General features: G+C 40.1%; 1 protein-coding gene across 1 annotated transcript in view; it reads left to right on the top strand.

The window, feature by feature from the left end:
• The window catches only part of FMN2 (formin 2), a 310,064-nt gene that overhangs the window by 65,513 nt on the left and 223,673 nt on the right, over positions 1-20,878 (top strand). The window contains 1 exon segment of the mRNA XM_067711167.1: positions 20,064-20,211. Coding sequence (XP_067567268.1) covers positions 20,064-20,211 — 148 coding nt within the window.

A 20,878-nucleotide genomic window follows, 5' to 3' on the forward strand; every position in this document is an offset into this window, starting at 1 on the left:
TAGAGAGAAGTAAAACTTTCTGTGCAGGTGACATGATTGTTTATGTAGAAAATTCCAATGACTGTATTAAATAGCCTTTAGCACTAATATGTGAATTTAAATGGTTCATGAGGCTAAGGTGAGCTTATGAACATCAATTGTATTTCCATATACTAGCAACAAACAGTTAGAAAATAATGAGGCGAAAACAGTACTTTTAAAAATAGCATGAGAAACATGAAATATGTAGAGATAATTTTTTTTTTTTGGCGGTACGCGGGCCTCTCACTGTTGTGGCCTCTCCCGTTGCGGAGCACAGGTTCCCGACGCGCAGGCTCAGCGGCCATGGCTCACGGGCCCAGCCGCTCCGCGGCACGTGGGATCCTCCCGGACCGAGGCACGAACCCATGTCCCCTGCATCGGCAGGCGGACTCTCAACCACTGCGCCACCAGGGAAGCCCTGTAGAGATAAATTTAATGGAATATATATAAGATATGTAAAGAGCTAAGTAGATGGGGGCCCTGCCACCACACCATTAAAATGCAGGAATTCAACACAATCCCAGTAAAAATCCCAGCAGGCATTTTGTAGACATTAACAGCTGATTCTAAAATATGTATTGAAGTGCAGAGGAACTAGAACTGGACAAGACCAACAAAGCGGGTTGACTTACAAACACTACGTGATTACAAGACTGATGGTAAAGCTACGTTTATTAAGACAGTGTGGTACAGACATAAGGACAGACATGCAGACAGAGATCAGTGGAACAGAACAGGGTATCTAGAAAGAGACCCACATATATTTGGTCTGTTTAAACATATGTGCCAAAGTGATTCAACATTTTTGTTTAGCGTTTATAATGGGAAATACAGTTTACATATAGAAAAGTACAGATGTATGGCTCAAGATTTAACACAGATTGATCACCTATGTAATTACTACCAAGGTCAAGAAATAAAACATTCTACATTGGATCAATATATTGTATTTAGGTGGTATCCCACTACTGGGCATATACCCTGAATTACCCAGAATTCAAAAAGAGTCATGTACCGCAATGTTCATTGCAGCTTTATTTACAATAGCCAGGACATGGAAGCAACCTAAGTGTCTATCGACAGATGAATGGATAAATAAAATGTGGCACATATATACAATGGAATATTACTCAACCATAAAAAGGAACAAAATTGAGCTATTTGTAGTGAGGTGGATGGACCTAGAGTCTGTCATACAGAGTGAAGTAAGTCAGAAAGAGAAAAACAAATACCATATGCTAACACATATATATATGGAATCTAAAAAAAAAAAATCGATATGAAGAACTTAGAGGCAAGACGGGAATAAAGACGCAGACCTACTAGAGAATGGACTTGAGGTCACGGGGAAGGGGAAGGGTAACCTGGGACAAAATGAGAGAGTGGTAGTGTATATATGGACATATATACACTACCAAACGTAAGGTAGATAGCTAGTGGGAAGCAGCTGCGTAGCACAGGGAGATCATCTTGGTGCTTTGTGACCGCCTGTAGGGGTGGGATAGGGAGGGTGGGAGGGAGGGAGACGCAAGAGGGAAGAGATGTGGGAACACATGTATATGTATAACTGATTCACTTTGTTATAAAGCAGAAACTAACACACCATTGTAAAGCAATTATACTCCCATAAAAACGTTAAAAAAATGGTAACTTCAAATTTTAAATTATGAGGTTTACATCAAAACCAACATTTTGCAAAGGCACTTTTAAGGCATTACAAGGGTCAATATTGTAGGCAGTGAAAATGGTTTCTTGACACTGTAGTGCAAGTAGTAGACAATCCAGAGATGTGGACTTTACTGATACAGGGGCATTACATTTCAATTTGAGGGCATTTTATATAAAGCACAACTACAGACCTAGTCATTTTGGCATATTAAGTTATCTTTAATATTTTTTCTAGAAAACAGGTGATGTTTATATCCATGATAAAAAATTTTTATACAAGATCTACTGCCTTAATCTAGCCCCACTGATGAAATTAACTTTTATTGTATTAATAACTCAAATTACTGTTAGCATCACTCCAAAAACTTGCTGATTTAACACTCCAGAAGTTTTTACTAAGGACTGTTTTTATAAAACTGTCATTGGGACTTCCCTGGTGGTCCAGTGGCTAATACTCTGTGCTCGCAGTGCAGGGGGCCCTGGTTCGTCCTCTGGTTGGGGAACTGGATCCCGCATGCCGCAGCTAAAAATCCTGCATGCTGCAATGAAGATCCCACGCGTGGCAATGAAGATCCCGCGTGGCGTAGCCACATAAATAAATACTAAAGAAAAACCAAACTGTCATTGCTTCTAATTTACAATTTTGCTTAAAAGGAAGAGAGTATACAAAATTATATTGTCCCCACTGTGCCAAAAGAAAGTATTAAAAGTAAGTGGGCATCTTTATAACTATGAGGTTCCTGAGGTCGGGATTTTCTGGTAAGTCAGTGAATCTAAGGAGATCTACAGCGTTAGGGGTTACTTTGTTCAACGTGTAGCCTGGGTCTATCCAGGATGGCTGTACCCAATTTTGACATAAAGTTATGGGTAGATATGCCCTGGAAAATAAACCGAAGAACCACAGTGTATCTTACACTTTTGTAAATGATGTTTTATGGATAAACTTTTCACTTTCTCAAAAGGCTGATATATTTCAATATTTTGAATACATCAGTGTAGGTAACCTAACCAACTATCATTATGTTTTCGTACTAAGGAATCTAGCTTTTAATAAAGTTACTGAAATGCAAAATAAATAAGTAGATAAAACACTGACAGCATCACAGAAAACTCCTCTCACGCCCATTCCTTGCTGTCACAGGGAACTAATGTTGGCTTGTATGGGAACCACAACCAACTTTTCCTAATGATTTTACTACCCTAGTTTCAGTCCTGAAACACTGTGGTTTAGTTTTACCTGCTTCTGCAACTTTGATATAAATATCCTACAGTACGCATTCTTCTGTGTCTGCTGCTTTTGCTCACATTAAGTGAAGTTGTCATTTGTTTTCATTTTTGTGTGGTTCCCCACTGGTGAAGACTTCATCTTTTACCTAGCTGCTCTGCTGTTTATGAACGTACCCGTTTTATTGTTGCAGTGATTTCAAATAATGCTGTTATGAACATTCTTGTACATTTCTGTTGGGTATATACCTAGGAGTAGGTATGCATGTATCAAGCTTTATGAGATATGGCAAAATGGTTTTCATAAGTGGTTCTATCAATTTACAGTTCCATCAGCAGTGTATGAGAATTCCCATTGTTCTACATTCTTGGCAACTTTGGTACTGTCACTCTTTTATTTTTTGTATGACTTTAACCATTCTGATGGAGGTGTAACGTTATGTCACTGCAGTTTTAGTTTATTTTTCTCTGATTATTAATGTGGTTGATAACTTTTTCTTATGTCTCCTTTGAGGTGTCTTGCTCATTTTTCTATGGGTTGATTGTATTTTTCTTAGTGGCTGTAGTGTCTCTTAGTTATGGATTCAGACCCTTGGTAAATTAAGCTTTTGCTTTCTTCACGGTGTCTTCTGATGATTACTTTTAATGTAGTCTCAATTATCCATCTTTTTCTCTATAGCTTGTGTGTTGGGTGTTCTGTTTAAAAGTCTGCCTACTCTGCAAGCAGCAAGATATCCTCTTCTGTTATCTTCAGAAGCTTTGTTGTTTTGTCTTTTCTACTTAGATCTGTAATCATCCTGGAAAGTATGTTTGTGAGGTAGAGTTCATATTTTATTATCTGTCTGTGAGGGTGAGAGTCTGCTATGTAGCTCTCTATTCCACTGTATATTTGTGTGTCCTTGTACAAATGTCAGAGTGCTTAATTATTGTTGCATTGTAATGTCTTGCTATCTGGAATAGTAGCTCTTTCCACTTTGATTTTTTAAATATTATCTTGGCCATTTTAGATCCTTTTGAATATACATTTTAGAATCAGTTTATCATATCCCAATAAAACGCACTTGCACACTTCAGATGTTCATTAAAATTTCATTAAATTTAACTGTCAGTTTGGAGAAAAGTGAAATAACAGATTTCAAATCCACAAACATGATAAATTTGTTTATATATACCTATATCATTTTTATTTTCTCTGAAGGTTTGCGGTACGCGGGCCTCTCACTGTTGTGGCCTCTCCTGTTGCGGAGCACAGGCTCCGGACGCGCAGGCTCAGCGGCCATGGCTCACGGGCCCAGCCGCTCCGCGGCATGTGGGATCTTCCCGGACCGGGGCATGAACCCGCGTCCCCTGCATCAGCAGGTGGACTCTCAACCACTGCGCCACCAGGGAAGCCCTGAAGGTTTTTTAAAATTGAGTTTTAATTGACATATAATACATTATATTAGTTTCAGGTGTACAACATAATGCTTTGATATTTGTATATATTGTGAAATGATCACCACAATAAGTCTGTCAGCATACATAGTTACAGATTTCTTTTTTTCTTGTGGTGAGAACTTTTAAGATCTGTTAACTACAGTCACTTATTTTATAACTGGAAGTTTGTACCTTTTGACCACCTTCACCCATTTGTCCCACCCTTCAACCCCCACCTCTGGTACCTACCCATCTGTTCTCTGTATCTATGAGCTTGTTTTTTTTTTTAAATTCCACATATAAGTGAGATAATATGGTATTTGTCCTTCTCTGTCTGACTTACTTCCTTAGCATAATGGTCCGTCAGTGTTTTCTTAAATGGCAAGATTTTATTCTTTTTTTTTAAATGGCTGAATATTCCATTGTATAAATAGATCACGTCTTCTTTATCCATTCATCTGTTGATGGACATTTAGGTTGTTTCCATATCTTGACTGTGCTAAAAAAATGCTGCAGTGAATATGGGAGTACATATATCTTTTTGAATCAGTGTTTTCACTTTCTTCTAATAAATATCCAAAAGTGGAATTGCTGGATCATATGGTAGCTCTATTTCTAATTTTTTTTTTTTTTTTGAGGAATCTCCATACTGTTCTCCATAGTGGCTGCACCAATTTACATTCCCACCAGCAGTGCAGGAGGGTTCCCTTTTCTCCACAGAGTCTCCAACACTTATCTCTTCTTTAATGTTTTTTAAAGTTTTTAATTAAAAAAAATTTTATTGGAGTATAGTTGATTTACAGTGTTGTGTTAGTATCTGCTGTACAGTGAAGTGAATCAGTTATACATATATATATCTACTCTTTTAGACTTTTCCCATATAGGTTATTACAGAGTATTGACTAGGGTTCCCTGTTCTATACAGTAGGTCCGTATTAGTTATCTATTTTTATATATAGTAGTTTGTATATGTCAATCCCAGTTTCCCTATGTATCCCTCCCCCCCTTTCCCCCTGGTAACCATAAGTTTGTTTTTTACATCTGTGACTCTATTTCTGTTTTGTAAATGTGTCCATCAACAGAGGAATGGATAAAGGAGATGTGGTACATATATACAATTGAATATTACTGAGCCATAAAAAAGAATGAAATAATGCCATTTGCAGCAACATGGGTGGGCCTAGAGATTGTCATACTGAGTGAAGTTAGTCAGACAGAGAAAGACAAATATCATATGATAACTATCACTTCTCTCTTGTTGGTCTTGATGATCACCATTCCTACAGGTGTGAGGTGCTATCTCATTGTGGTTTTGAGTTGCATTTCCCTTATGATTAGTGATGTTGAACACCTTCTCATATACCTTTGGCCATTTGGATGTCTTCTTTGGGAAAACGTGTATTTAGCTCTTGTGCCCATTTAAAAAATTGGACTTTTTTTTTTTATTAAGTTGTATGAGTTCTTTATAAATTTTGGATATTAACCCCTTATCTGATAGATGATTTGCAAAATTTTTCTCCCATTCTGTATGTTGCCTTTTCGTTTTGTTGATTGTATCTGTAGTCCCACTGGTTGAATTTTTTTCATCTTTTGTTTGTGCTTTTTTTTTTTTTTTTGCTGTACGCGGGCCTCTCACTGTTGTGGCCTCTCCCGTTGCGGAGCACAGGCTCTGGATGCGCAGGCTCAGCGGCCATGGCTCACGGGCCCAGCCGCTCTGCGGCATGTGGGATCCTCTTGGACCGGGGCACTAACCCGTGTCCCCTGCATCGGCAGGCGGACTCTCAACCACTGTACCACCAGGGAAGCCCTGTCTGTGATTTTGGTGTCATATCTATAGAATCATTGCCAAGACTAATACTGAGGAGCTTCCTCCCTATGTTTTCTTCTAGGAGTTTTATGGTTTCAGGTCTTAATGTTTAAGTCTTTGATTCATTTTTTTTAAACATCTTTATTGGAGTATAATTGCTTTACAATGATGTGTTAGTTTCTGCTTTATAACAAAGTGAATCAGCTATACATATATATTTATCCCCATATCTCCTCTGATTCATTTTTTTTAACATCTTTATTGGAGTATAATTGCTTTACAATGGTATGTTAGTTTCAGCTTCACAACAGAATGAATCAGTTATATATATACATATGTTCCCATATCTCTTCCCGCTTGCGTCTCCCTCCCTCCCACCCTCCCTATCGCACCCCTCCAGGCGGTCACAAAGCACCGAGCTGATCTCCCTGTGCTATGCGGCTGCTTCCCACTAGCTATCTACCTTACATTTGGTAGTGTATATATGTCCATTCCTCTCTCTCGCTTTGTCACAGTTTACCCTTCCTCCTCCCCATATGCTCAAGTCCATTCTCTATTAAGTCTGTGTCTTTATTCCTGTTTCACCCCTACATTTTTCATGACATTTTTCTTTTTCTTAAATTCCATATATATGTGTTAGCATACGGTATTTGTCTCTCTCTTTCTGACTTACTTCACTCTGTATGACAGACTCTAGGTCTATCCACCTCATTACAAATAGCTCAATTTCGTTTCTTTTTATGGCTGAGTAATATTCCATTGTATATATGTGCCACATCATCTTTATCCATTCATCCGATGATGGACACTTAGGTTGTTTCCATCTCCGGGCTATTGTAAATAGAGCTGCAATGAACATTGTGGTACATGACTCTTTTTGAATTATGGTTTTCTCAGGGTATATGCCCAGTAGTGGGATTGCTGGGTCATATGGTAGTTCTATTTGTAGTTTTTTAAGGAACCTATATACTGTTCTCCACAGTGGCTGTATCAATTTACATTCCCACCAACACTGTAAGAGGGTTCCCTTTTCTCCACACCCTCTCCAGCATTTATTGTTTCTAGAGTTTCTGATGATGGCCATTCTGACCAGTGTGAGATGATATCTCATTGTAGTTTTGATTTGCATTTCTCTAATGATTAGTGATGTTGAGCATTCTTTCATGTGTTTGTTGGCAGTCTGTATATCTTCTTTGGAGAAATGTCTATTTAGGTCTTCTGCCCATTTTTGGATTGGATTATTTGTTTTTTTGTTATTAAGCTGCATGAGCTGCTTATAAATTTTGGAGATTAATCCTTTGTCAGTTGCTTCATTTGCAAATATTTTCTCCGATTCTGAGGGTTGTCTTTTGGTCTTGTTTATGGTTTCCTTTGCTGTGCAAAAGCTTTGAAGTTTCATTAGGTCCCATTTGTTTATTTTTGTTTTTATTTCCATTTCTCTAGGAGGTGGGTCAAAAAGGACCTTGCTGTGATTTATGTCATAGAGTGTCCTGCCTATGTTTTCCTCTAAGAGTTTGATAGTTTCTGGCCTTACATTTAGGTCTTTAATCCATTTTGAGCTTATTTTTGTGTATGGTGTTAGGGAGTGTTCTAATCTCATACTTTTACCTGTACCTGTCCAGTTTTCCCAGCACCACTTATTGAAGAGGCTGTCCTTTCTCCACTGTACATTCCAGCCTCTTTTATCAAAGATAAGGTGACCATATGTGCGTGGGTTTATCTCTGGGCTTTCTATCCTGTTCCATTGATCTATATTTCTGTTTTTGTGCCAGTACCATACTGTCTTGATTACTGTAGCTTTGTAGTATAGTCTGAAGTCAGGAAGCCTGATTCCTCCAGCTCCGTTTTTCATTCTCAAGATTGCTTTAGCTATTCGGGGTCTTCTGTGTTTCCATACAAATTGTGAAATTTTTTGTTCTAGTTCTGTGAAAAATGCCAGTTGTAGTTTGATAGGGATTGCATTGAATCTGTAGATTGCTTTGGGTAGTAGAGTCATTTTCACAATGTTGATGCTTCCAATCCAAGAACATGGTATATCTCTCCATCTATCTGTATCATCTTTAATTTCTTTCATCAGTGTCTTATAATTTTCTGCATACAGGTCTTTTGTCTCCTTAGGTAGGTTTATTCCTAGATATTTTATTCTTTTTGTTGCAATGGTAAATGGGAGTGTTTTTTTGATTTCACTTTCAGATTTTTCATCATTAGTGTATAGGAATGCCAGAGATTTCTGTGCATTAATTTTGTATCCTGCTACTTTACCAAATTCATTGATTAGCTCTAGTAGTTTTCTGGTAGCATCTTTAGGATTCTCTATGTATAGTATCATGTCATCTGCAAATAGTGACAGCCTTACTTCTTCTTTTCCGATTTGGATTCCTTTTATTTCCTTTTATTCTCTGATTGCTGTGGCTAAAACTTCCAAAACTATGTTGAATAAGAGTGGTGAGAGTGGGCAACCTTGTCTTCTTCCTGATCTTAGTGGAAATGCTTTCAGTTTTTCACCATTGAGGACGATGTTGGCTGTGGTTTGTCATATATGGCCTTTATTATGTTGAGGAAAGTTCCCTCTATGCCTACTTTCTTCAGGGTTTTTATCATAATTGGGTATTGAATTTTGTCAAAACCTTTCTCTGCATCTATTGAGATGATCATATGGTTTTTCTCCTTCAATTTGTGAATATGGTGTATCACGTTGATTGATTTGTGTATATTGAAGAATCCTTGCGTTCCTGGAATAAACCCCACTTGATCATGGTGTATTATCCGTTTAATGTGCTGTTGGATTCTGTTTGCTAGTATTTTGTTGAGGATTTTTGCATCTAAGTTCATCAGTAATATTGGCCTGTAGTTTTCTTTCTTAGTGACATCCTTGTCTGGTTTTCGTATCAAGGTGATGGTGGCCTCATATAATGAGTTGGGGAGTGTTCCTCCCTCTGCTATATTTTGGAAGAGTTGAGAAGGATAGGTGATAGCTCTTCTCTAAATGTTTGATAGAATTCGCCTGTGAAGCCATCTGGTCCTGGGCTTTTGCTTGTTGGAAGCTTTTTAATCACAGTTTCAATTTCAGTGCTTGTGATTGGTCTGTTCATATTTTCTATTTCTTCCTGATTCAGTCTTGGCAGGTTGTGCCTTTCTAAGAATTTGTCCATTTCTTCCAGGTTGTCCATTTTATTGGCATAGAGTTGCTTGTAGTAATCTCTCATGATCTTTTGTATTTCTGCAGTGTCAGTTGTTGTTTCTCCTTTTTCATTTCTAATTCTATTGATTTCAGTCTTCTCCCTTTTTTTCTTGATGAGTCTGGCTAATGGTTTATCAATTTTGTTTATCCTTTCAAAGAACCAGCTTTTAGTTTTATTGATCTTTGCTATCGTTTCCTTCATTTCTTTTTCATTTATTTCTGATCTGATTTTTATGATTTCTTTCCTTCTGCTAACTTTGGGGGTTTTTTTGTTCTTCTTTCTCTAATTGCTTTAGGTGCAAGGTTAGGTTGTTTATTCGAGATGTTTCCTGTTTCTTAAGGTAGGATTGTGTTGCTATAAACTTCCCTCTTAGAACTGCTTTTGCTGCATCCCATAGATTTTGAGTCGTCGTGTCTCCATTGTCATTTGTTTCTAGGTATTTTTTGATTTCCTCTTTGATTTCTTCAGTGATCACTTCGTTATTAAGTAGTGTATTGTTTAGCCTCCATGTGTTTGTATTTTTTACAGATCTTTTCCTGTAATTGATATCTAGTCTCATAGTGTTGTGGTCGGAAAAGATACTTGGTACAATTTCAATTTTCTTAAATTTACCAAGGCTTGATTTGTGACCCAAGATATGATCTATCCTGGGGAATGTTCCATGAGCACTTGAGAAAAATGTGCATTCTGTTGTTTTTGGATGGAATGTCCTATAAATATCAATTAAGTCCATCTGGTTTAATGTATCATTTGAAGCTTGTGCTTTCCTTATTTATTTTCATTTTGGATGATCTGTCCATTGGTGAAAGTGGGGTGTTAAAATCCCCTACTATGAATGTGTTACTGTCGATTTCCCCTTTTATGGCTGTTAGTATTTGCCTTATGTATTGAGGTGCTCCTATGTTGGGTGCATAAATATTTACAATTGTTATATCTTCTTCTGGGATCGATCCCTTGATCATTATGTTGTGTTCTTCTCTGTCTCTTCTAATAGTCTTTATTTTAAAGTCTATTTTGTCTGATATGAGAATTGCTACTCCAGCTTTATTTTGGTTTCCATTTGCATGAAATACCTTTTTCCATCCCCCTACTTTCAGTCTGTATGTGTCTCTAGGTCTGAAGTGGGTCTCTTGTAGACAGCAAATATATGCGTCTTGTTTTTGTATCCATTCAGCCAATCTGTGTCTTTTGGTGGGAGCATTTACATTTAAGGTAATTATCGATATGTATGTTCCCATTCCCATTTTCTTAATTGTTTTGGGTTCGTTATTGTAGGTCTTTTCCTTCTTTTGTGTTTCTTGCCTAGAGAAGTTCCTTTAGCAGTTGTTGTAGAGCTGGTTTGGTGGTGCTGAACTCTCTCAGCTTTTGCTTGTCTGTAAAGGTTTTAATTTCTCCATGAAATCGGAATGAGATCCTTGCTGGGTAGAGTAATCTTGGTTGCAGGTTTTTCTCCTTCATCACTTTCAATATGTCCTGCCACTCCCTTCTGGCTTGCAGAGTTTCTGCTGAAAGATCAGCTGTTAACCTTATGGGGATTCCCTTGTGTGTTATTTGTTGTTTTTCCCTTGCTGCTTTTAATATGCTTTCTTTGTATTTAATTTTTGACAGTTTGATTACTATGTGTCTTGGCGTATTTCTCCTTGGATTTATCCTGTATGGGACTCTCTGTGCTTCCTGGACTTGATTAACTATTTCCTTTCCCATATTAGGGAAGTTTTCAACTATAATCTCTTCAAATATTTTCTCAGTCCCTTTCTTTTTCTCTTCTTCTTCTGGAACCCCTATAATTCGAATGTTGGTGCATTTAATGTTGTCCCAGAGGTCTCTGAGACTGTCCTCAGTTCTTTTCATTCTTTTTTCTTTATTCTGCTCTGCAGTAGTTATTTCCACTATTTTATCTTCCAGGTCACTTATCCATTCTTCTGCCTCTGTTATTCTGCTATTGATCCCATCTAGAGTATTTTTCATTTCATTTATTGTGTTGTTCATCATTGTTTGTTTCATCTTTAGTTCTTCTAGGTCCTTGTTAACTGATTCTTGCATTTTGTCTATTCTATTTCCAAGATTTTGGATCAACCTTACTATCATTATTCTGAATTCTTTTTCAGGTAGACTGCCTATTTCCTCTTCATTTGTTAGGTCTGGTGGGTTTTTACCTTGCTCCTTCATCTGCTGTGTGTTTTTCTGTCTTTTCATTTTGCTTATCTTACTGTGTTTGGGGTCTCCTTTTTGCAGGCTGAAGGTTCGTAGTTCCTGTTGTTTTTGGTGTCTGTCCCCAGTGGCTAAGGTTGGTTCAGTGGGTTGTGTAGGCTTCCTGGTGGAGGGTACTAGTGCCTGTGTTCTGGTGGATAAGGCTGGATCTTGTCTTTCTTGTGGGCGGGTCCACGTCTGGTGATGTGTTTTGGGGTGTCTGTAGACTTATTATGATTTTGGGCAGCCTCTCTGCTAATGGGTAGGGTTGTGTTCCTGTCTTGCTAGTTGTTTGGCATAGGGTGTCCAGCACTGTAGCTTGCTGGTCGTTGAGTGAAGCTGGGTGCTGGCGTTGAGATGGAGATCTCTGGGAGATTTTCGCCGTTTGATATTATGTGCAGCTGGGAGGCCTCTTGTGGACCAGTGTCCTGAAGTTGGCTCTCCCACCTCAGAGGCACAGCACTAACTCCTGGCTGCAGCACCAAGAGCCTTTCATCCACACCGCTCATTAATTTGGGATGATTCGTTGTCTATTCATGTATTCCACAGATGCAGGTACATCAAGTTGATTGTGGAGCTTTAATCCGCTGCTTCTGAGGCTGCTGGGAGAGATTTCCCTTTCTCTTCTTTGTTCTCACAGCTCCCAGGGGCTCAGCTTTGGATTTGGCCCCGCCTGTGCGTGTAGGTTGCCGGAGGGCGTCTGTTCTTTGCTCAGACAGGACGGGGTTAAAGGAGCCGCTGATTCGGAGGCTCTGGCTCACTCAGGCCGGGGAGGTGGGGGGTAGGGAGGGTGTCGGAGTGCGGGTCGGGCCTGCGGCGGCAGAGGCCGACGTGACGTTGCTAGCCTGAGGCGCGCCGTGCGTTCTCCCGGGGGAGTTGTCCCTGGATCCCGGGACCCTGGTAGTGGCGGGCTGCACAGGCTCCCCGGAAGGGGGTGTGGATAGTGACCTGTGTTCGCACAGAGGCTTCTTGGTGGCGGCAGCAGCGGCCTTAGCGTCTCATGTCTGTCTCTGGGCTCCGCACTTTTAGCCGCGGCTCGCGCCCGTCTCTGGAGCCCTCTTAAGCAGCGTTCTTAATCCCCTCTCCTCGTGCACCAGGAAACAAAGGGAAGAAAATGTCTCTTGCCTCTTCGGCAGGTCCAGACTTTTCCCTGGACTCCCTCCCGGCTAGCTGCGGTGCAGTAACGCCCTGCAGGCTGTGTTCACGCCGCCAACCTCAGTCCTCCCCCTGGGATCCGACCGAAGCCCGAGCCGCAGCTCGCCCGCCCCGTCGGGCAAACAGACAAGCCTCTCTGCTGGTGAGTGCCGGTCGGCCTCGATCTTCTGCGTTGGAATCTCCCCGCTTTGCCCTCCGCACCCCTGTTGCTGTGCTCTTCTCCGCGGCTCCGAAACTCCCCCACTCCGCCACCCGCAGTCTCCGCCCGCGAAGGGGCTTCCTAGTGTGTGGACACTTTTCCTCCTTCACAGCTCCCTCCCGCTGGTGCAGGACCCGTCCCTATCCTTTTGTCTGTTTATTTTTTTCTTTTGACCTAACCAGGTACGTGGGGGGTTCCTTGCCTTTTGGGAGGTCTGAGGTCTTCTGCCAGCGTTCAGTAGGTGCTCCGTAGGAGTTGTTCCACGCGTAGATGTCTCTCTCTTTTTTAAACATAAATAACACTGAAATAAATATATAGTAGTATATAAATATTTTTTACACATTACTGATTTATTTTACCCTTAGGGAAAACTTATATAAGTAGAATTGCTGGTTTCAAAGGGATCAATATTTTAATTTCTTAAAAATTAATGAATTTTTAATTGAAGTATAGTTGATTTACAGTGTTGTGTTAATTTCTAGTATACAGCAACGTGTTTTATATACACACATGTGTATATTCTTCTTAAGATTCTTTTACGTTACAGGTTATTACAGAATATTGAATTTGATTCCCTGTGCTATACAGTATGTTCTTGTTGTTTATCTATATATATAGTACTGTGTATTACAGTAGTGTGTATCTGTTTACCCCCAAAATTTAATTTATCCCTCCCACCGCGTAGTAACTGTAAGTCGGCCTTCTATGTCTGTGAGTCGTTTCTGTTTTGTAAATAAGTTCATTTTTATCATTTTTTAGATTCCATATAAAAGTGACATCATATGATATTTGTCTTTCTCTTTCTGACTTACTTCACTTAGTATGATCATCTGTAGGTTCATTGATGTTGCTGCAAACAGCATTATTTCATTCCTTTTTATGGCTGAATAATATTCCATTGTATATATTACCACATCTTCTTTATCCATTCATCTGTTGATGGACACTTAGGTTGCTTCCATTTCTTGGCTGTTGTAAATAGTGCTGCTCTGAACATAGGAGTGCATGTATCTTTTTGAATTAGAGTTTTCTCCGGATATATGTTCAGGAATGGGATTGCAGGATCATATGATAATTCTGTTTGTAGTTTTTTAAGGAACCTCCATACTGTTCTCCAAAGTGGCTGCACAACTTACATTCCCATCAAGAGTGCAGGAGGTTTCCCTTTTCTCCACACCTTCTCCAGCATTTGTTATTTGCAGACTTTCTGATGATGGCCATTCTGACTGGTGTGAGGTGGTACCTCATTGTAGTTTTGATTTGCATTTCTCTAATGATTAGTGATGTGGAGCATCTTTTCATGTGCCCATTGGCCATCTATATGTCTTCTTTGGAGAAATGTCTATTTAGGTCTTCTTTTTTTTTTTTTGCGGTACGCGGGCCTCTCACTGTTGTGGCCTCTCCCGTTGCGGAGGACAGGCTCCAGACGCGCAGGCTCAGCGGCCATGGCTCACGGGCCCAGCTGCTCTGTGGCATGTGGGATCTTCCCGGCCCCATATCTGTGGTTCCTGTCTATCTGCAGATTCAATCAGACACAGACCGTGGAGCATGGCAGTATTTATAACCCCATGTAAGTGCACCCTCTCAATTCAAACCCACATTGTTCAAGGGTCAGTGTCCTCTTCCAGGGTTGTAATTTCTTATTTAATTATGAACCAGGGGTGCTTTGGGAAGTCACATTCACGTGTTCTGTCAAGAGCTGATTAAATGGCTACAGTATAATATTAACTGTGTCATGATTGTGGCAAAAATGTAAATTATCAGTTTGAAAATGATGCAGTAGTTTAAAAAGTCTACACTATGTTAGTATGAAATCATGTGCAGTATGATTACAGCTGTAGAATATATTAAAAGAAGGATTAGAAAATATTACACCCAGTGGATGCTGTTGTGTATAGTATTGATTATTTATTGTTTTTTATCTCCCCTTTTTCAAAACGACTCTGTATAGTTTGCTGTTGTTTTTTAACGATTAAATGATCAATGCAAACCAAAATACTGTGAGTACAGTTCAGTCTACTCTCAGTGCATCTACTGTTTTATCCTTCCAGTCACAAAATGTTCAAATGAGTTAAAGTAGATAAATGGATTTTCCACCAATCCCCTAACATTAATAATGTGTTCATCACCACCTTATTCCAAATAGTATTTACAATGATTAGTAAGAAAAGTAAGATATGGTAAAATAGTAAAATTCAGCCATGAGTGCACAAAAGAAAAAAAAAAAAGACAAAACTAAGCTGCGGGGGGGAACGTAAATGGAGGTAGGAATGAGGCTAATCAGAAGCATACATTCTGGAACTGGAAAACACGTGGCATGTGGGCCATATACCTATTTCAGATTTTCCAATAGCCAGAACAAAAAACACATCGCGTCCATGGCATTAACAAAGAACAAATAAACTCAGTACCATCCAGGTATTTAATTCCTCAAATGAAGCTCCAAAGTTCCAAGATGAGACCTTTGATCCTCAGAACCCTTCTCCTGAGAGTGCTATGGAAGGGGGTGGACACACCCTCCGTGTACTCTCTGAGGGCCTGCTGTATTGTTCTTAGTGGTCACGCCCAGGCTCAGCTGGCTGGAGCAGTTCTTGAGGCTAGTGTGACCAGGTGCAGGCTGAGAGCCGTCTGCTGGCCTGACACAGATTTTTCTCTGTACTCCAGGGATGAATAGCGTGCATGTAAAGAAATGGTCGTGTGCCGTACTTTGTGGCAATTTTCTACTTTTGTTGCCCTCAGTCGAACTTTCGATGTTTGTTAGGAGAATGCACTTGCTGGGATGTCTGGGATACACGGACTGTATTTACCACTCAAATAGACACCTTTTGGCCTTGAAAGACAGACAGTGGAGCTGAGGCAGTGCTGAGACCTGAGGAGGTGAAGAGCCCAGACTAGGATTGTTCCCACATGCAGGGCAGCCCATGGCCACGCACTGACACGTCCTAGGAGTGTCATAGGAAGGGTGGCCACACCTCTCAGGGAGTAATCTAGATCCTCCCCCATGCACAGAGCGAAGGCACGGTTAACAGAAACGTTACTAAATATTATCATAAGGTGACAACCAAATCCTCATCTTGACTACAGCAGTTTCAACAAAGCACTCTTAGAACGCCTCACTTCAGTTGCTACAATTTTCTAGTGGGCCCTCTAAAATAAACTCTTTGTGAATTGCAGCTCTGAATTATTTGGGGGGTCATCATTTATAGGCCAGTTAAAAGATGGGGAAATATCTGCTGAAAGAAACTGTTTTCTTTTTTGGGATCACTAGGTTGTGGCCTGTTTATGCCACTTTCAGGTTGTGATTTTACATATTCTGATCTGCCTAAGGTTGAAAGCATGTATTTGTTTTCTTTAATAGGAATAAATGATCCAGTTCAACAAAAATAAAAACAGACTTTAAGAATTTAAGGCGGTGGAGTAGTGTCAGGGAAAAGTGTTCCTGTTTTAACTCATATAAAACTATGGTGTAATTTGTTAAAAGACACTTTTATTGATCTTGACTCTTCCAATTCCTTAATACTCATTGTGTCTGTTATGTATACAGAATAAAACCAGCGGAAAACAAGGGGTATAGGATGTGGTTGGTGACTGGTGGCAGGAAGCTTGCATATTCTACTTGGGAAAATAACACATACATGTCTGAAAGGTTAAACAGAAATACAACAGAGAAAAAGACATGGGTGGATGGTTGAGGAAATGCCACAGGGCGGTTGTTAATTGAATTCAAAACTTAGTGACAATCAGCACAAATGCCAAGGGAACTTTGCCGACTACACTTTGCTCACCTAGATTCTCAAAATATAGCAAAGATTTCGTGCTGGTTCAACAACCACATGGTGTTGTGTACATTTGATGACAATATTTAATTCCTCTAAAAGGACTTTTTAAAATACAGGAAATGTGTGATTATTCTAATGAAACATAGATTAAAAAAATCAAAACAAGTAGTAGTCGTGGTGCTTATACTTGAATCACACCATGTGGTTTTCAAAGCTCTTTCCACATAGTGTTTGCACCCGTCTCACTCCAGTCCTGCGAAAAAGACAAGAGCAGGCAGTTTTCCTGAATTACTGGTGAGAACACTGAGGCCTCATAAAGTTAAGAGATTTGTCTGGGGTACAGCAGTGATTATATCCTAGGAGTTTTATCTGCTCCATATGTTTCTTTATATGGTATAGTTGTGAATAGGTTTAGATATAATGGATCACTTGATACCTTTGTTTTCCATTTGATGCACACGAAATACCCTTCTGGTACCTTGTTAATAAGCAAATAAAGACAATGAGATCCCTAGCTCCAGCTGCTGCTCATGTTGACAAACCATCTCTTTTGTTTTCTCCTTTTATCTGACAAATTCGTTAATTCAGTAGACATTAAGTGGCTTTTATGGAGTCGTCTTCATATTCTCAAGTGCTTGGGGAGATTTACAGAACTTGTGTACACATCTCATGTGCTGAAGGAGTTCAGGCAGTTGAGGGGTGACGAGCTACATTCAAGACCGTGTTCGGTCACTGATCTGGATCACGTGCTGGTAGCTGTCAACATAAGGGGTGGCCGGCGTCCTGTCGGAGCTGTGACTTGGGAGTGGGGAGGGCATACCCCAGCTAGACTTAATCATCGGTTAGATTCCATGGGTGGGGAGGCTAAGTGGGACCTTCTAGTGGAGTGGAGCTTGATTTAGGAAATGCGGGGAGATGAATCTGGGAGGATGAATGGGAGGAATATAGAAAAACTTAAATGACAGGTCAAAGAGTTGACATCTGATTCTGTAGATGTTAAAGAGCCATGCAAGAGCTTTGTGTTTGCTTCTTCTCTCCTCGTGGAGCCACACGATGAAGGAGAGGTTTTGTCATCACAGAGCTGTAATGTATTCCAGTCCTGGGGTGGGGCTGAAAGACTGAAGGACTGGCCGGGCTGTTCTGGCATTTGCAGAGTGCTTGTAGCAAGCTTCGTTTTTCAGTGAGCGATGAAATCCTGAGTGCAAACATTTGTCCCCCTAGCTGCTGGTGCTGCCTCTTTTATATGGAGCAGATGAAGTCCAAGGCTGAGTGGGTTTACTATTAGGATGGTGACGCTAAGTCAGAGTTCCCCTTTTAGGAAACATACCTCTTGCTCCCCTGTCAGCGAGTGCTTGACTGCTCCTTACATGGAAGGTTCAGGTGATATGGACACGAGGACGGCAGGATTCTGTGCCGAGTGGTTGCCGACAGCCTGGGAGTTGCTTCCTAGACCAGCGCTGGATGCAGCACCGTCAGGGCATCGAGACTTGACCTCGCCCCTTGCCCATGTCTTACCTTGTTCTTGTAAGAATGATGTCTGATGTTTCTGCTGGTCCATATTCATTGAATTCCTTTATTTTACCAATGAGAGCTCATTTCTAATATCACGCTAATTAAACCACTCATTTTGCCAATGAAAAGCTACTTTTTTTTTTAACTAAAGTATTGTTGATTTACAGTGTTGTGCCCATCTCTGCTGTACAGCAATGTGAGTCAGTTATACACATATAGACATTTTTTTTATATTAGTTTCCATTATAGTTTATCACAGGATATTCAGTATAGTTCCCTGTGCTATACAGTAGGACCTTGTTGTTTATCCATTCTAAATGTAATAGTTTGCATCTACCAACCCCAAACTCCCAATCCATCCCTCTCCCACTCCCCTCCCCCTTGGCAACCACAAGTGTGTTCTCTTTGTCTATGAGTCTGTTTCTGTTTCATAGATAAGTTCATTTAGATTTAGATTCCACATGTAAGTGATATATGATATTTGTCTTTATCTTTCTGACTTTCTTCACTTTGTATGATAATCTCTAGGTCTGTCCTTGTTGCTGCAAATGGCATTATTTCGTTGCTTTTTATGGCTGAGTAATATTCCATTGTATATATGTACCACATCTTCTTTATCCATTCATCCGTTGATGGACATTTAGGTTGTTTCCATGATTTGGCTATTGTCAACAGTGCTGGAAAAGCTACTTTTAATATTCAGTAGGCCAAATAGCAAAGTCTGTGGTGTCAATCAAGGTATGAATACTTGAAAGATGTGACTGGCTGAAATGCTGGCCAGGTCTGCATCGGGACCCTTCCAATTCAATATCACTGACCCAGGAATCTGAGTTCTCAGTTAGGGCCAGTGACTGTCCCTAAAGGTGAAGTTTAAACTAAATGATCTATACATTGTATTTTACTGTTGACACTGAAGAATATTTTATGAAGTTCTTAAATTAACTTGTTAAACAAATTACAGAAATATCAGTGCCTCTCCATCCATTTACTCAAGTTCACAATTTCAGCATGGTGGTTACAGCATGTTTTTTGTTATTCTCTCGGCTTTACTTTTTATGTTGATCAAAAGGTTTAGGGAAATATACCTGTAAGGAAGGAAGACGTCACGAAGAGAACCCAGGGCTTGTGTACATTGCGAGCCTGCGTCCTGAAGCAGCTGTGACCCTGAAATCCTAGCGGGCAGTTTCGCAAGGTGTTCACGGGCCTTGGTGTGGCGTCTTTTGTGAGGTTCCCACTTGGCTTCCTGGCACGAGGTGTAGTTATGAGCCTGCTTCTCATTCTGTCTGGATTCTGTTGGTCTGCAGCTGGGAAGAGCTTTCTTTGCCAGATCCCTGCCCAGTTCTTTTTTTCTTGGCAGGTTCATTTACCTTTTTTTTTTCATAGTTTGTCTCCCAAACAGTCCCCAACCTGGAACCATGATAATCAGTTTCCTGGGCTTCCTACTCTTGAAGGTGAGGAAGCTGTTATGGTCCTTCATGCCCAGCACTGCCTGTTCTCTGACCTTGCCACAAGTGTTTAAACAGATTTCAAAGGGACATCGTATTCCAGTGCATTGAAGATGCCTCATCAGGGAGCTCTGTGATTGAGTGGGTTTTCTGACCTTGTAATTACATGTAGGCCCACATGGCCTCTACCCCCAAAGACAGAGACTTAAATCTTACCATAGAATAGAATTTGCAACAGGTATGGTTATGAAAATGAAAAGACCGTGAGAAGGAATATTTATGTGATGAATCTACACTGACTTGTATTAAATGCTGTTTAATGTTTTATGGATGTTTGCTTGTATATATATGCACACCACACGTATGTTTATGATAGAAATGATGTTGCAAATATCAATCAAGAAGACTCCATTTTTTTCATGATTGAATTAAAATAGCTTATTATTTTTTTCTTTTGAAATATAGCAAGATCAACTTTACACCTGGGCTGCAGTTAGTCAACCTACACACTCACTGGATTATATAGAAGGGCAGTTTCCCAGGAGAGTCCCAGCTGCTTGGCCACCGTCTAAACCTCCTGATGAAGAACACAGGCCCAAGGATGCTGACACAGGTAGGGCCCCGGGAAGAGTGAATGTTCTGAAAGTAACATCGAATAGCTGTGCAGTACCTACTGGGTATTGAGTCTGGATTTCCCTTCAAGTATTTCTTAGATTATAATCTGCATATAACTCAAGCTAAATCACTGGGAAGCTTGTTAAATTGAAAATTCTTATGCCCCATCTTCAAGGCTGCTGAGTTCTGGGGAACGGGACCCTGGGTTGTCCAGTTACCACAGTGTATATAAAGTCCGAGAACCACTGCTTCGGGGTCCTGCTGTGGCCACCAACCTGGGGGAAGCTGCACACTCCGCATGGGCTGAGAGCTCGGAAAGGAACTTTCTGCCTACTGGCTTCAAAGGTGGTGGCCACCATACCTCTTTCCCCTGTCTCTTCCCTTACTGCTTTCTTTGAACTTTTCTTCCTTTTTTTCTTTGCCTTCAGAGATAACTGACAGAGGCAAAATAGAGAAACATGTTTTACTAAATCTAAATTTTAAGTAATTAAAAAAATTGTTCAGTGTTCAGATGTAATATTTTTCTAAAAAATATTTCCTTTTGGTTTTTTTTCTCTTTGTCTCTTGTGTCATCCTAAAATATTTTGTGTTATTTTTGAAGTATTTTGAAGGTAACATGAGATTAATGTCAGCTTTATATGGAGCCTGAAGCTAGGAAAGCACTT

Source organism: Pseudorca crassidens, chromosome 16 (genome assembly GCF_039906515.1).
Source record: "Pseudorca crassidens isolate mPseCra1 chromosome 16, mPseCra1.hap1, whole genome shotgun sequence".
Taxonomy (NCBI): domain Eukaryota; kingdom Metazoa; phylum Chordata; class Mammalia; order Artiodactyla; family Delphinidae; genus Pseudorca; species Pseudorca crassidens.